The sequence below is a fragment of the Oncorhynchus masou genome, chromosome 5, assembly GCF_036934945.1.
Source record: "Oncorhynchus masou masou isolate Uvic2021 chromosome 5, UVic_Omas_1.1, whole genome shotgun sequence".
Taxonomy (NCBI): domain Eukaryota; kingdom Metazoa; phylum Chordata; class Actinopteri; order Salmoniformes; family Salmonidae; genus Oncorhynchus; species Oncorhynchus masou.
Genome location: NC_088216.1, coordinates 45,090,734 through 45,103,233, shown reverse-complemented (window position 1 = coordinate 45,103,233; position 12,500 = coordinate 45,090,734). Strand labels below are relative to the sequence as shown.

Here is a 12,500-nt window from a genome sequence, read left to right as displayed (position 1 = left end):
ATACTGGCCCAACGCTCTAACCACTAGGCCAGGAGAGAGAGTGACACACAAACAGACACAATAGTTACCGGGTAGGCAGGCAGCAGGCCTCCTGGGCCCATGATGTACTGGTTGGGCAGTAGTGGGGGAACCCCCTGAGACAGGTTAGGAGGAGCTTTACCTGAAAAACACAAGAACAAAACACACTGCTATCTAGACAGAATTACAGTTTCACTTATAGTCTTTACGTTTGTGTTTTAATATGTAGGTGAACGTGACTGTACGAGTGTGTGTATACACGTATGAGTGCGCGCGTATATTCATGCATGTTTGTGTGTACCAGTTGAGGAGGAGAGGAGCGGTGCGGTCCTGGGGGCCGAGGAGAGGTTCGCTTGGGCCGTGGTCCCGTTGGCACTGAGCCCCAGTGCTTGGCTGGCGTGATGCCCGCTGCCACCCATGCTACTGACCATGCTGTTCATGTGGCTCATGGTGCCCATGATGTGAGCCATGCCGCTGTTGACCTGGTGGAGTGACTGTGCTGGGGCCTGGGCTGGGGCAGAGGAGTAGGAGCCAGACGAGGGTGCCAGAGAGCTCACACTACTGTCTACACTGGTATACTACACAGAGAGAGGTAGAGTGAGAGAAACCGAGAGAGTTAGTCACAGAGGAGGTTGTACTCGGTATGGTATCTCTTAAAAGAGGCTCGTGTGTCTGTGTGTTGAACAGTACTCACAGTGAGAGAGGAATGACTACTGCTGCCATGGCTACAACAGGGGGGAGAGAGAGAGATACACATTAATGAATGTCCTTAATATCCCCATTTGCCTTCTGCTCTTGATTTAGATATATTTACAATCCAGTATCTATAAATTGACTGAAGAAAGTAACTGCATTTCTAGCCTATAATGGCAAAACATGGAATTCTGTATGTATAAATTGTCTCTAACTCATGTCAATGCAAGCACGTAAAGGCAAGTGCGTAAAGGCAAGTGCGTGTTACCTGCTGAGTGGTGCCAGGCTGGCAGAGGGCATGTCGTGTGGCAGACTGGGGAGTGCCGAGCTGTGGGAGGGTATGGAGGAGGGCATGAGGGCAGAGGGGGCAGGGGCACTGCTGGTACTGATGCTCAGAGAGGGAGACTCCGGCTTTGGCGTAGAGGAGGCTGACGAAGCTGGTGAGAGAGAGGGAAACAATCAATTAAAAAACACAAATCCTGAGGTCAACTGACAAAAAGAGCAGCACAGAATGAATGAAATGTGTAACTTACGGTCCATAGCAGACGTCCTCACACCATTCAGACCGTTCTGTTGAGACGAGCAAACAACTAATTAAACATTGGATTCTTCACCCATGTCAACTTTACTTTATTATCCCAACATTGCGAAATGCATTTATCATTCATATTTCATACACAACAAATTATGTGTCTCATTATTACACAACCCAGTGGGAGGCCTGAGTCTTGTTCATTAGGGCACACCATAGCCAAAACCTTCTGCAACAGAACACAAAAACAAGCGATTCTTATAGGACAAGTTCAGGTAGTCTATCCCGGTTTCTGGACGTTTTCTTCCATTTGGTACCTAATGAATACTGTTGGCCTGCAGTGTGTTCGTTATGGCTTACACTAGCCAAACTTAGACTCACCATGATTGTCCCGGGTGCCTCTTTGCTCTGGGAGAAGGCCAGGTGTGAGTGAGGGGCCACGGGCCCACAGTCATAACCGCTCCCCACTGAGACAAAGGGAGACGTGGAAGAGGAGGAGGGCACCGAGGAGGAGATGGAGGAGGATGGAGTGGAGGAGCTGACTGTACCCATAGAGGAGGGGGCCAGGCTGGGCATGGGCACCGACGGGGAGTGGTAGACAGGCTCAGAGGATGAGAGAGGGAGGGCGACGGAAAGAGGGGTGCTCATAGATTCACTGGAGACAAACCGAGAAGGACGTTTTAGTTAAACTATGTCGAGACACTTTAAAATGTATAATAAGAAGACTTCGTATGGACTTCTAGGGTGAGCTAGCATGGTCTTCAATCTGTTGACCACCCCTGGGGTGTGTTCAGGAGTGCAAAATAACAGAATATACACAAGAAATTGTGCTGAAGAGATCGGACTGTCTAAGGCGAAATGTGGAATCATGTAAACTGTTTACTTCTGTCTGTAACTTTCACCTGCCAGAATACACCCGCGGTGGAGATTGTGACCCACCTGAGGGGATTGGAATAGAGGCTGGTCTGGCTCTGTGGGGCCGGGGTGGACTCCCTGGAGCCCCCGGTGACACACGTCTCCACGGGGCCAAAGTCCGGCAGGGCTGCCTCCGAGCCAAAGTCCAGTGCTCCGAACTGAACGTTAAGACCTGGGACGTCGGCAGAGCCAGGCATTTCCACCGCCGATGAGGGGATCTGGAGTGGAGGGGAAAGCTGTTACTCAGAGGGGACTCATTGACGGGAAACAGCATCTTTATTATTCACAATCCATGCATTTGAGAGAATCGTCAGGATCTGCACAGATTTGCTAATCTTGATTGCCAATCCCCTCAAACACCCTTAGCTTCTTCATTTAGAGCAGTGCTATTCAACGCTGGGAATTGGCCAATTAAGCATCAAGACCTTGATTAGATCAATCAGATGCGTTTGTACTGTCCTAAAACAAGAACCTTGATAGCCAAGGTTGACCATTCCTGTCCTACACACCGGTTGAAGCCCAATTCTTTCCTTGATTCCTCCTGTCCTTGATTCCTTGACCTCACACAGGGAATCAAGGAAATATTTGTCTGTGGTTCCTTTTACCTTAGAGGTGGGAGGTATCCTTCGTTTCTGGGCCTTTAGCTGTGGAACGCGGTGCTGCTGCAGCGAGTTGCTGCCTTGAGTGTCCGGCCCGGTGCTGTGGGCAGGCTTGGCACCGATGGTGGCCAGGGGGGGTCCCTGGATGGGGGAGGGAGATTGGGCTGGGCTGGGCTGGCGAGCAATGGGCAGAGAGGGGGCGCCGTGTCTCTGGGCCAGCTGGCTCAGCACCAGGGATGGCTCAGGCTGCAGCTTAAAGTCCCCTGGAGGGCGAACACACAAATACAGATCAGTCAGGCATACGGACTCAACCACCACATACAGACACATGGCCATTTAACAAAAAAAACAATAGGCCAGTTATTGGAAATTATAGATTATTTTGGTTAATATGTGTTACTCACGGCTGAAGTGGGAAGTGTGTGAGGAGGATGTGGAGCTGGGCTCTAGGACCTTGATATCCCAGCTTGAAGTGGAAGGCGGTGGGAGAACAGGGGCAGCTCCTCCTAGCCCTGGGAGTCGACTCCCCAGAGAGGTGTTACTGGCCCCCTGAGTGCTGGGGGGGGGGGCTGCCTGGGAGGATGGGAGAGGACCCAGGCCCGGGCCCTTCAGCTGCTCCAAGATCTGGGCCCCCGGACTGGACTGACTCGTCTTAGACTGGCCCAGGTCCCCGAAACCTGCCCCTAGCACTGACGACTGGCAGACAGAAGGAGAGAGTGAATGGGGCCCTATGTTAATACAAGCTAAATATGGCAACCAAGTAAGGGAAATACCATTTGACTTTTTCAAAATGTTGTTAGGTTACAGCCTTATTCTAAAATTGATTAAATCGTTTTCCCCCCCTTATCTACACACAATAACCCATAATGACAAAGCAAAAAAAGGTGTTTAAATATCTTTTTTTTTTAAACCCAGAAATATCACATTTACATAAGAATTCAGACCCTTTACTCAATACTTTGTTGAAACACCTTTGGCAGCGATTACAGCCTCGAGTCTTCTTGGGTATGACGCTACATGCTTAGCCCACCTGTATTTGGGGAGTTTCTCCCATTCTTCTCTGCAGATCCTCTCAAGCTCTGTCAGTTTGGATGGGGAGCGTTGCTTCAAAGCTATTTTCAGGTCTCTCCAGAGATGTTCGATCGGGTTCATGTCGGGGCTCAGGCTGGGCCACTCAAGGACATTCAGAGACTTGGTGAACCTTCGCCCCAGCACCCTGGAGCAGGTTTTCATCAAGGATCTCTCTGTACTTTGCTCCGTTCATCTTTCCCTCGATCCTGACTCGTCTTCCAGTCCATGCCGCTGAAAAACATCCCCACAGCATGATGCTGCCACCATCATGCTTCACTGTAGGGATGGTGCCAGGTTTCCTCCAGATGTGACACTTGGCATTCAGGCCAAAGAGTTCGATCTTGGTTTCATCAGACCAGAGAATCTTGTTTCTTATGGTCTGAGTGTCTTTAGGGGCCTTTTGGCAAACTCCAAGCGGGCTGTCATGTGCCTTTTACTGAGGAGTGGCTTACGTCTGGTCACGCTACCAAAAAGGCCCCTGGAGCTCTGTCAGAGTGACCATCAGGTACTTGGTCACCTCCCTGACCAAGACCATTCTCCCCCGATTGCTCAGTTTGGCCTGGCGACCAGGTCTAGGGAGAGTCTTGGTGGTTCCAAACTTCTTCCATTTAAGAATGATGGAGGCCACTGTGTTCTTGGGGACCTGGAATGCTACAGAAATGTTTTGGTACCCTTCCCCAGATCTGTGCCGCGACACAATCCTGTCTCGGAGCTCTACGGACAATTCCTTCGACCTCATGGTTCGGTTTTTGCTCTGACATGCACTGTCAACTGTGGGACCTTATATAGACAGGTGTGCGCCTTTCCAAATCATGTCCAATCAATTGAATTTACCACAGGTGGACTCCAATGAAGTTGTAGAAACATCTCAAGGATGATCAATGGAAACAAGAAGCACCTGAGCTCAATTTCTAGTCTCATAGCAAAAGGTCTGAATACTTATGTAAATAAGGTATCTGATTTTTATTTGTAATAAATTTGCATACATTTATAAAAACTTGTTTTCGCTTTGTCATTAGTTTTTATTTAATCCATTTTAGAATAAGGCTTTAATGTAACAAAATGTGGAAAAAGTCAAGGGGTTTGAATACCTTCCGAAGGCAATGTATATACAAAAGTATGTGGACACCATTTCAAAGTAGTGGATTCGGCCAGTTCAGCCACAAGATTGAGCACACAGCCATGCAATCGCCATTGACAAACATTGGCAGTTGAATGGCCTTACTGAAGAGCTCAGGTGACTTTCAACATGGCACCAGCATAGAATGCTCGTTGGAAGCTTCATGAAATTTGTTTCCATGGCTGAGCAGCCGCACGCAAGCCTAAGATCACCATGCGCAATGCCAAGCGTCAGCTTGAGTGGACTAAAGCTCACTGCCATTGGACTCTGGAGCAGTGAAAACGCGTTCTCTGGAGTGATGAATCACACTTCACCATCTGGCAGTCCGACGGACGAATATGGGTTCAGCGCATTCCAGGAGAACGCTACCTGCCCCAATGCATAGTTCCAGTGAAGGGAAATATTAACCCTACTGCATACAATGACATTCTAGACGATTTTTTGCTTCCAACTTTGTGGCAACAGTTTGGGTAAGGACCTTTCCTGTTTCAGCATGACAATGCCCCATGCACAAAGCAAGGTCCATACAGAAATGGTTTGTCGGGGTCGGTGTGGAAGAACTTGACTGGCCTGCACAGTGCCCTGACTTCAACCCCATTGAAAACCTTTGGGATGAATTGGAACGCTGACTGCGAGCCAGGCCCAATCACCAAACACCAGTGCCCGACCTCACTACTGCTCTTTTAGCTAAATGGAAGCAAGTCCTCGCAGCAATATTCCAACATCTAGTTGAAAGCCTTCCTAGAAGAGAGGTGGCAGCAGCAAAACGGGGGACCAACTCCATATTAATGCCCATGGTTTTGGAATGAGATGTTCGACGAGCAGGTGTCTACATACTTTTGGTCATATGGTGTATGTATCTGAAAGGTTTTAAAGGGCACGAGTATCGCTCACCAGGGCGGCGTGTGCATAGCTGGTGCTGCCTGTGCCAACGGCCGACCCGTTGCGGGGGGGGTGATGGTGGGAGTTGGTGAAAACCAGGCTCTGTGTAGAAGGGGCATCTCCTCTTCCTTCTCCCACTGGCTTCTGCAGCAGAGAGGGCAGGTCCAGACTACAGGAGACACATATCATTATTGCAACACATGATACTATTTCTATTGCACACATACCCACTACGGAGAAAGTCTGATTAAAATCAACACAGTCATAACGGGGACCATGTCTCAAGGGAAGGATCCATACATCCTTCCTACTTATTATGCACATCCAAATGTATCTATCAAAGCAGCTGGGCCAAACATATCACTCCATGGAATAAAACTGGCAAAGAGGTCAAGATGTTATTTTGTGTACCACTGGGCTGGTATTTTCCCCATATCTACACAACACCAAAAGCAGTTTATTTTATTTTTGATATATATATTCTTTTTTTTACCACTTTTTCTCCCCAATTTCGTGGTATCCAATTGGTAGTTACAGTCTTGTCCCATTGCTGCAACTCCTGTGCAGACTCGGGAGAGGCGAAGGTCAAGAGCAGTGCGTCCCCCGAAACACAACCCAACCAAGCCGCACTGCTTCTTGACACAACGCCCGTTTAACCCGGAAGCCAGCCGAACCATTGCGTTGGAAGAAACACCGTACCTGGCGACCGTGTCAGTGTGCACTGCGCCCGGCCCGCCACAGGAGTAGCTAGTGTGTGATGGGACAAGAACATCCCTGCCGGCCAAACCCTCCCCTAATCCGGACGACGCAGGGCCAATTTTGCACTGCCCTGTGGGTCTCTTTTCGAACCAGCATCTCTAGTGGCACAGCATCACTCAGGAGGCCTAAAAAGCAGTGTTGATATGTGACGGGTGGGTGCCCTAGCTAGTCGTGCGGATGGTGAGCTGGGAGTTACCTTTGCCCAGGTGTGAGGTGGTTCTGAGGTGCAGGTGCACTTGAGGCGGTGAACACTTTGGTCTCGGAGAGCTGAGGGGAGACAGAGAGTTATTGACAACTGTAATAGACCAAGTTGTGAGACATAAGGCCAACTATAGTTTTCTTAAACCTTTTGAAGTCACACTGTATGAACTAGTGCACTGTTGTGCAGGACTCTAAATTCAAACATTTCATTGGTATCACTGGTGCTCCCCACTTTAAAAAGGTAAAGAGAACATAAAATTCAGGAGCACCAGAAAATACATTTTTGTTAAATCGATTGAGATACAGCCTATATGAATTCCAGCTACTTCTGAAGCAGATGGTGTTCCCTAAAAACAAATATGTAACCCTGTCAATACATTTGTTTCTTATAAAAAGCTCAAATGTAATTGAAATGAAAAAGTCATTTGTGGAATAGTTGGTTTCTACATTATGTAAAATAACCATTTTCCTATTGCGATGCATTACATTGAAAATTGTACACCATCTCTTTAAGAACATTTGTGACAACAACATGCAAGAGCTGTCATCCATTAATTCCTATGATCATTGATCTCCTGAAGAAGCTATCCCTTTCCCGTCCTTCCTGTGCCCTCAAATGTTTGGATATACTGATAATGTTACCAGGTTGTTAGCGAGCTAGCTAATGAGGTAATACAAAGGTTACACAAATTATGTGGGTGATTTGTGTAGGAACACTGGTTCTCCCATTTTAAAATTTGAGTTCGCATATGGTGGTCGCACTTCACAGCCATGGTCATGTATGTGTTCCATCTGGAAAATATATGTCCAAAATGTGAACATAAGACAAAGCTCCTTCCACCCCCTGACCACTACTACTTCCCAGTCCACATTACCCAGACTCACACTCATCTCTTCGCTCCAGTCCTCAGCAGCCCAGTCTTCCAGAGTACTCCTCCAGGCCACTGCAGAGAGCACACCAGAGAGGGGTCAGAGCTCAGAGATGAATGGAAACAACACAAGGGCTTCTTGGAGAGGCGTTTGTGAACATGGACTGTAATTCAGCGGCATTGCTAGGGACATTTCCCTAGCAACAGTCTACAGGGTCCCATTAGAAATACAACAATAAAACATCCTGACCAATGAACACCTACCGGTCAAAACATTCCAGAAAACTATACAAGAGAAAATGGGTCTTTCTATAAATAAAAGGGGCCAATGTGTGACATCAGGGTAAACATTTCAAAATAGTTTGATATACAGCTTCACGTGTAGTTACAGAAATAAAAGTTTAAATGGGCACAATGAGACCATAACTCCACCTAGCAACAACAAAACATCTATATGTGATTCAAAATGTCACTTGAAATATGGACACCGCAAGTTCCTTTGTCTTGCCTAGAAGCAAGGAATGTTTATGCATTTAGTCAACTTCTCTATCATTTATAGCCATGCTAAACAAACAGCTTCTTAATTTTGGTTGATATAATAACATAATACAATGCGTAATGAAATTAATCAGTAAACACTAAGCGTTGGTCTGCATGTCAGAGTCTGAAAATTAGCCGGCAAATGCTTGCTTCCTCGGTCCTTGATTTCTCCACTCCTTGCCTCTCCTCAAAAGTGCATTGGAGCCCAAAGGGATGAACCTTCCTCTCAAAGCACATTGGGGGAGAAGAGTGGATGTGAGAAATGGAGGAAACAATTAGAGAATCTCAATTGCATTTTCTTGAATCTTCACGTTCTCTCCTTGTCTCAAAACCCATTGGATAAGAAGTTGAGAGGGGAGGGACCTAGGACTGTTGCGGTGACTGTATTACCGCCACATTGGCGGTTACGAAGGCAGTCAAATTCCACGTGACCGTTTAGTCATGGTATTTAGGTTTATCCAAGCTCTGATGCTGCTGATGGTCATTAGTAGCCCACCATACTTGCTAACTGCCTGGTACTCAGCACTCTATTGTCCCTCTAATCACTCTGACATCAATGCAAATCTAATCAAAAACTTCATGAGAGCCCAATAGCTCATGTTGCAACAACATTTGTATAGGCTATGCAATTGTGTGAGAAAACAGAGGGATGACCACTATTAAAAAGAGGAGGACCCCATCAGCTTTCTATAGGGTAGGCCTATTATATTTATTTATCATGTTTGCTTTTGCACATTGCTTATATTTATAACAGGAGAATAGCATCTCTGACTGGCATGAAAATGAACCACTGGAAAAGTGTTCTCCATTTGCAATGTTTTCTTACCCCTCTTTTTCCCTAAATTTCATGATATCCAAATTGGTAGTTACAGTCTTGTCCCATCGCTGCAACTCCCGTACGGACTCGGGAGAGGCGATGGTTGCACTGCTTTTTGACACACGGCTCGCTTAACCCGGAAACCAGCCACACCAATGTGTCGGAGGAAACACAGTACAGCTGGCAATCGAAGTCAGCGTGCATGTGCCCGGCCGCCACAAGGAGTGGCTAGAGCATGATGGGATAAGGACATCCCCCTTCCCTAACCCGGGATCGAACTCGGATCTGTAGTGACGCCTCTAGCACTTACTCTGTTGGGTAAGCCACATTGCGTAAAAAAAATTTTTTTTTGTTGATGCTAGAGTGGTTGTATTAATTTGGGATCTATCACATCCCACAACTGTCCCAGACTATATTTGGAATATTTATTTCTCACACAGATTAGAATAGGTCAACATTTGTACTATTGGGGATAGTAGATTGACATAGGCTAGTGCTTTTGCTTTTCGTTAGGCCTACTCATCTTGTTGACTGACGAAAAGTAAATGTGAACAGTTCTTCCAACATCTTCAATATGCACCTCAGAATTGGACAAGGACGTGCGCAGTTGCATTCCCGATTTGTGTCTGTCTTCACTTGTAGAGCCATGTGAGTGAGAGGTGATTAGGAGCACGTAGCACTCAGGGAAAAGGGGACAATGGCCACTGGCCGTAAAAGGCATGGATTTTATTAAGGGTGCATTATGGCCACACAAAGGGGATGCCGCAGTGAAATTCTAGGCATTATCAAGTGCTTGTCAAATTGTGAATGATGTAGTGTGTACATCCTGCACAAAAAACAAAGTAGAACTCATGTCTTTCAAGCAACTTTTTACAAATCATCATTAGAGTGGCCTTACAATGTATTAAAAATCTGAACATAGAGGCCAACATTTGTAGAACAACTAAAGTTATTAATGTAACTCTAAATTAAGCATATAGGAATACTTATTTGTTAACGAGTCAATACAAAATAGCCGCATGTGCGCACTCCCTCAAATAATTTGGAGAAAATATCCTTTCTATTCAACATTAGGACAACTCAGATAATGCTATTCTGTTCTTCTGAAATAGACTACACTTTCTTCATATCATGCTTCTTTAGACCTGTCTAAAATAAATAATGGATTTATTAGACTTTTTAAAAATGTAGATGTTCCAAAGGTCTGCATCAGTGGCTTGTAGGCTGTGTGTTGAAGCCAGGATATGCTAAATGTGTTTATGTTGATTAATGGTCAATTAGCGTGAGACTGTCAGTTACTTGCTTGACAATCACCGGCTGACAACATTTTGTGACCACCACAGCCCTAGAGGGACCTCTGACCTTCTCATTTAATGGGTTTTGAGACAGAGACGAGAGGATGCGACGAATCAAGGAAATGCAATTGAGATGGTTTCCTCCTACTAAGCTAACATATGGAATTGTTTTAAGATGGTCATGTCAAGGATTTAGAATTTTAGGACCCCTTTAGGTATAAAATAAATAAGTAACCATTGAATTTGGCCTTACTGCTATTAGCCAAATGAAACACATTAAATAACAGATTAATACATGGCAAAACAGATAGTCAAAAACAATTATCAAAAGGAAGTTTGTTTTGAAGTGTGTCCTATATCTGAGAGAAAATAGTGATTTTTTTAAAATTTAAATTTACCCACGCCTTTTTTAGTCCACTAAACTACATGGCCAAAAGTATGTGGACAACTGCTCGCCGAACATCTCATTCCAAAATCATGGGCATTAATATCGAGTCCCCTCTTTGCTGCTATAACAGCCTTCACTCTTATGAGAAGGCTTTCCACTACATGTTGAAACATTGCTGCGGGGACTCCATTCAGCCACAAGAGCATTAGTGAGGTCAGGCACTGATGTGGGGGGGGATTAGGCCTGGCTCACAGTCAGCATTCCAATTAATCCCAAAGGTGTTCAATGAGGTCGAGGTCAGGGCTCTGTGCAGGCCATTCAAGTTCTTCCGCACCGATCTCGACAAACCATTTCTGTATGGACCTCGCTTTGTGCACGGGGGCATTGCCATGCTGAAACAGGAAAGTGCCTTCCCCAAAACGTTTCCACAGAGTTGGAAGCACAGAATCACCTAGAATGTCACTGTATGGTGTAGCATTAAGATTTCCCTTCACTGGAACTAAGGGGTCTAGCACAAACTATGAAAAACAGCCCCAGATCATTATTCCTCCTCCACAAAACTTTACAGTTGGCACTATGTATTGGGGCAGGTAGCGTTCTCCTGGCATCCGGCAAACCCAGATTTGTCCGTCGAACTGCCAGACGAAGTGCGATTCATCACTCCAGAGAACGCGTTTCCACTGCTCTAGAGTCCAATGGCCGCAAGCTTTAAACCACTCCAGCCGACACTTGGCATTGCGCATGGTGACCTTAGGTTTGTGTGTGGCTGCTTGCCCATGGAAACCCATTTCATGATGCTCCCGAAGAACAGTTCTTGTGCTGACGTTGCTTCCAGAGGCAGTTTGGAACTCAGTAGTGAGTGTTGCAACTGAGGACAGATGCTTTTTAGGCGCTTCAGCACTCTGGGGTCGCGTTTTGTGAGCTTATGTGGCCTACCACTTCGAGGCTGAGCCATTGTTGCTCCTAGACGTTTCCACTTCACAATAACAGCAATTACAGTTTACCGGGGCAGCTCAGGCAGGGCAGAAATTTGATGAACTGACTTGTTGGAAAGGTGGCATCCTATGACAGTCCCAGGTTGAAAGTCACTGAGCTCTTCAGTACAGGCCACTCTACTGCCACTGCTTGTCTATGGAGATTGCAGGGCTGTGTGCTTGATTTTATACACCTGTCAGCAACGAGTGAGGCTGAAATAGCCGAATCAACTCATTTGAAGGGGTGTCCACATACTTTTGTAGTGTACTTCCATATACACTGAGTACACCAAACATTAGGAACACCTTCCTAATATTGAGTTGCACCCCCCACTCCTTTGCCCACAGAACAGACTCAATTCATCAGGCCATGGACTCTACAAGATGTCAAAAGCGTTCCACAGGGATGCTGGCCCATGTTGACTCCAATGCTTCCCACAGTTGTGTCAAGTTGGCTGGATGTCCTTTGGGTGGTGGACCATTCTTGATACACATGGGAAACTGTTGAGCGTGAAAGACTCAGCAGCGTTGCAGTTCTTGACACAAACCGGAGCGCCTAGCACCTACTACCATACCCCCATTCAAAGGCACTTAAATATGTTGCCTTGCCAATTCATACTCATAATGGCAGACATACATACTACACAATCCAAGTCTCAATTGTCAAGACTTAAAAATCCTCCTTGAACTTGTGTCATCGCCTTCATCTACACGGATCGAAGTGGATTTAACAAGTTACATCAATAAGGGATCATAGCTTTCACCTGGATTCACCTGGTCAGTCTATGTAATGGAAAGTGCCGGCGTTCTTAATGTTTTGTGTACTC

The 12,500-nt window shown here is 46.2% G+C and overlaps 1 protein-coding gene across 1 annotated transcript in view; it reads right to left on the bottom strand.

The window, feature by feature from the left end:
- Positions 1-12,500, bottom strand: part of ubap2a (ubiquitin associated protein 2a) — a 39,512-nt gene that overhangs the window by 8,404 nt on the left and 18,608 nt on the right. The window contains 12 exon segments of the mRNA XM_064965670.1: positions 69-160; positions 320-596; positions 713-743; positions 980-1,148; positions 1,245-1,281; positions 1,625-1,898; positions 2,183-2,376; positions 2,764-3,020; positions 3,162-3,453; positions 5,843-5,999; positions 6,786-6,856; positions 7,676-7,734. Coding sequence (XP_064821742.1) covers positions 69-160; positions 320-596; positions 713-743; positions 980-1,148; positions 1,245-1,281; positions 1,625-1,898; positions 2,183-2,376; positions 2,764-3,020; positions 3,162-3,453; positions 5,843-5,999; positions 6,786-6,856; positions 7,676-7,734 — 1,910 coding nt within the window.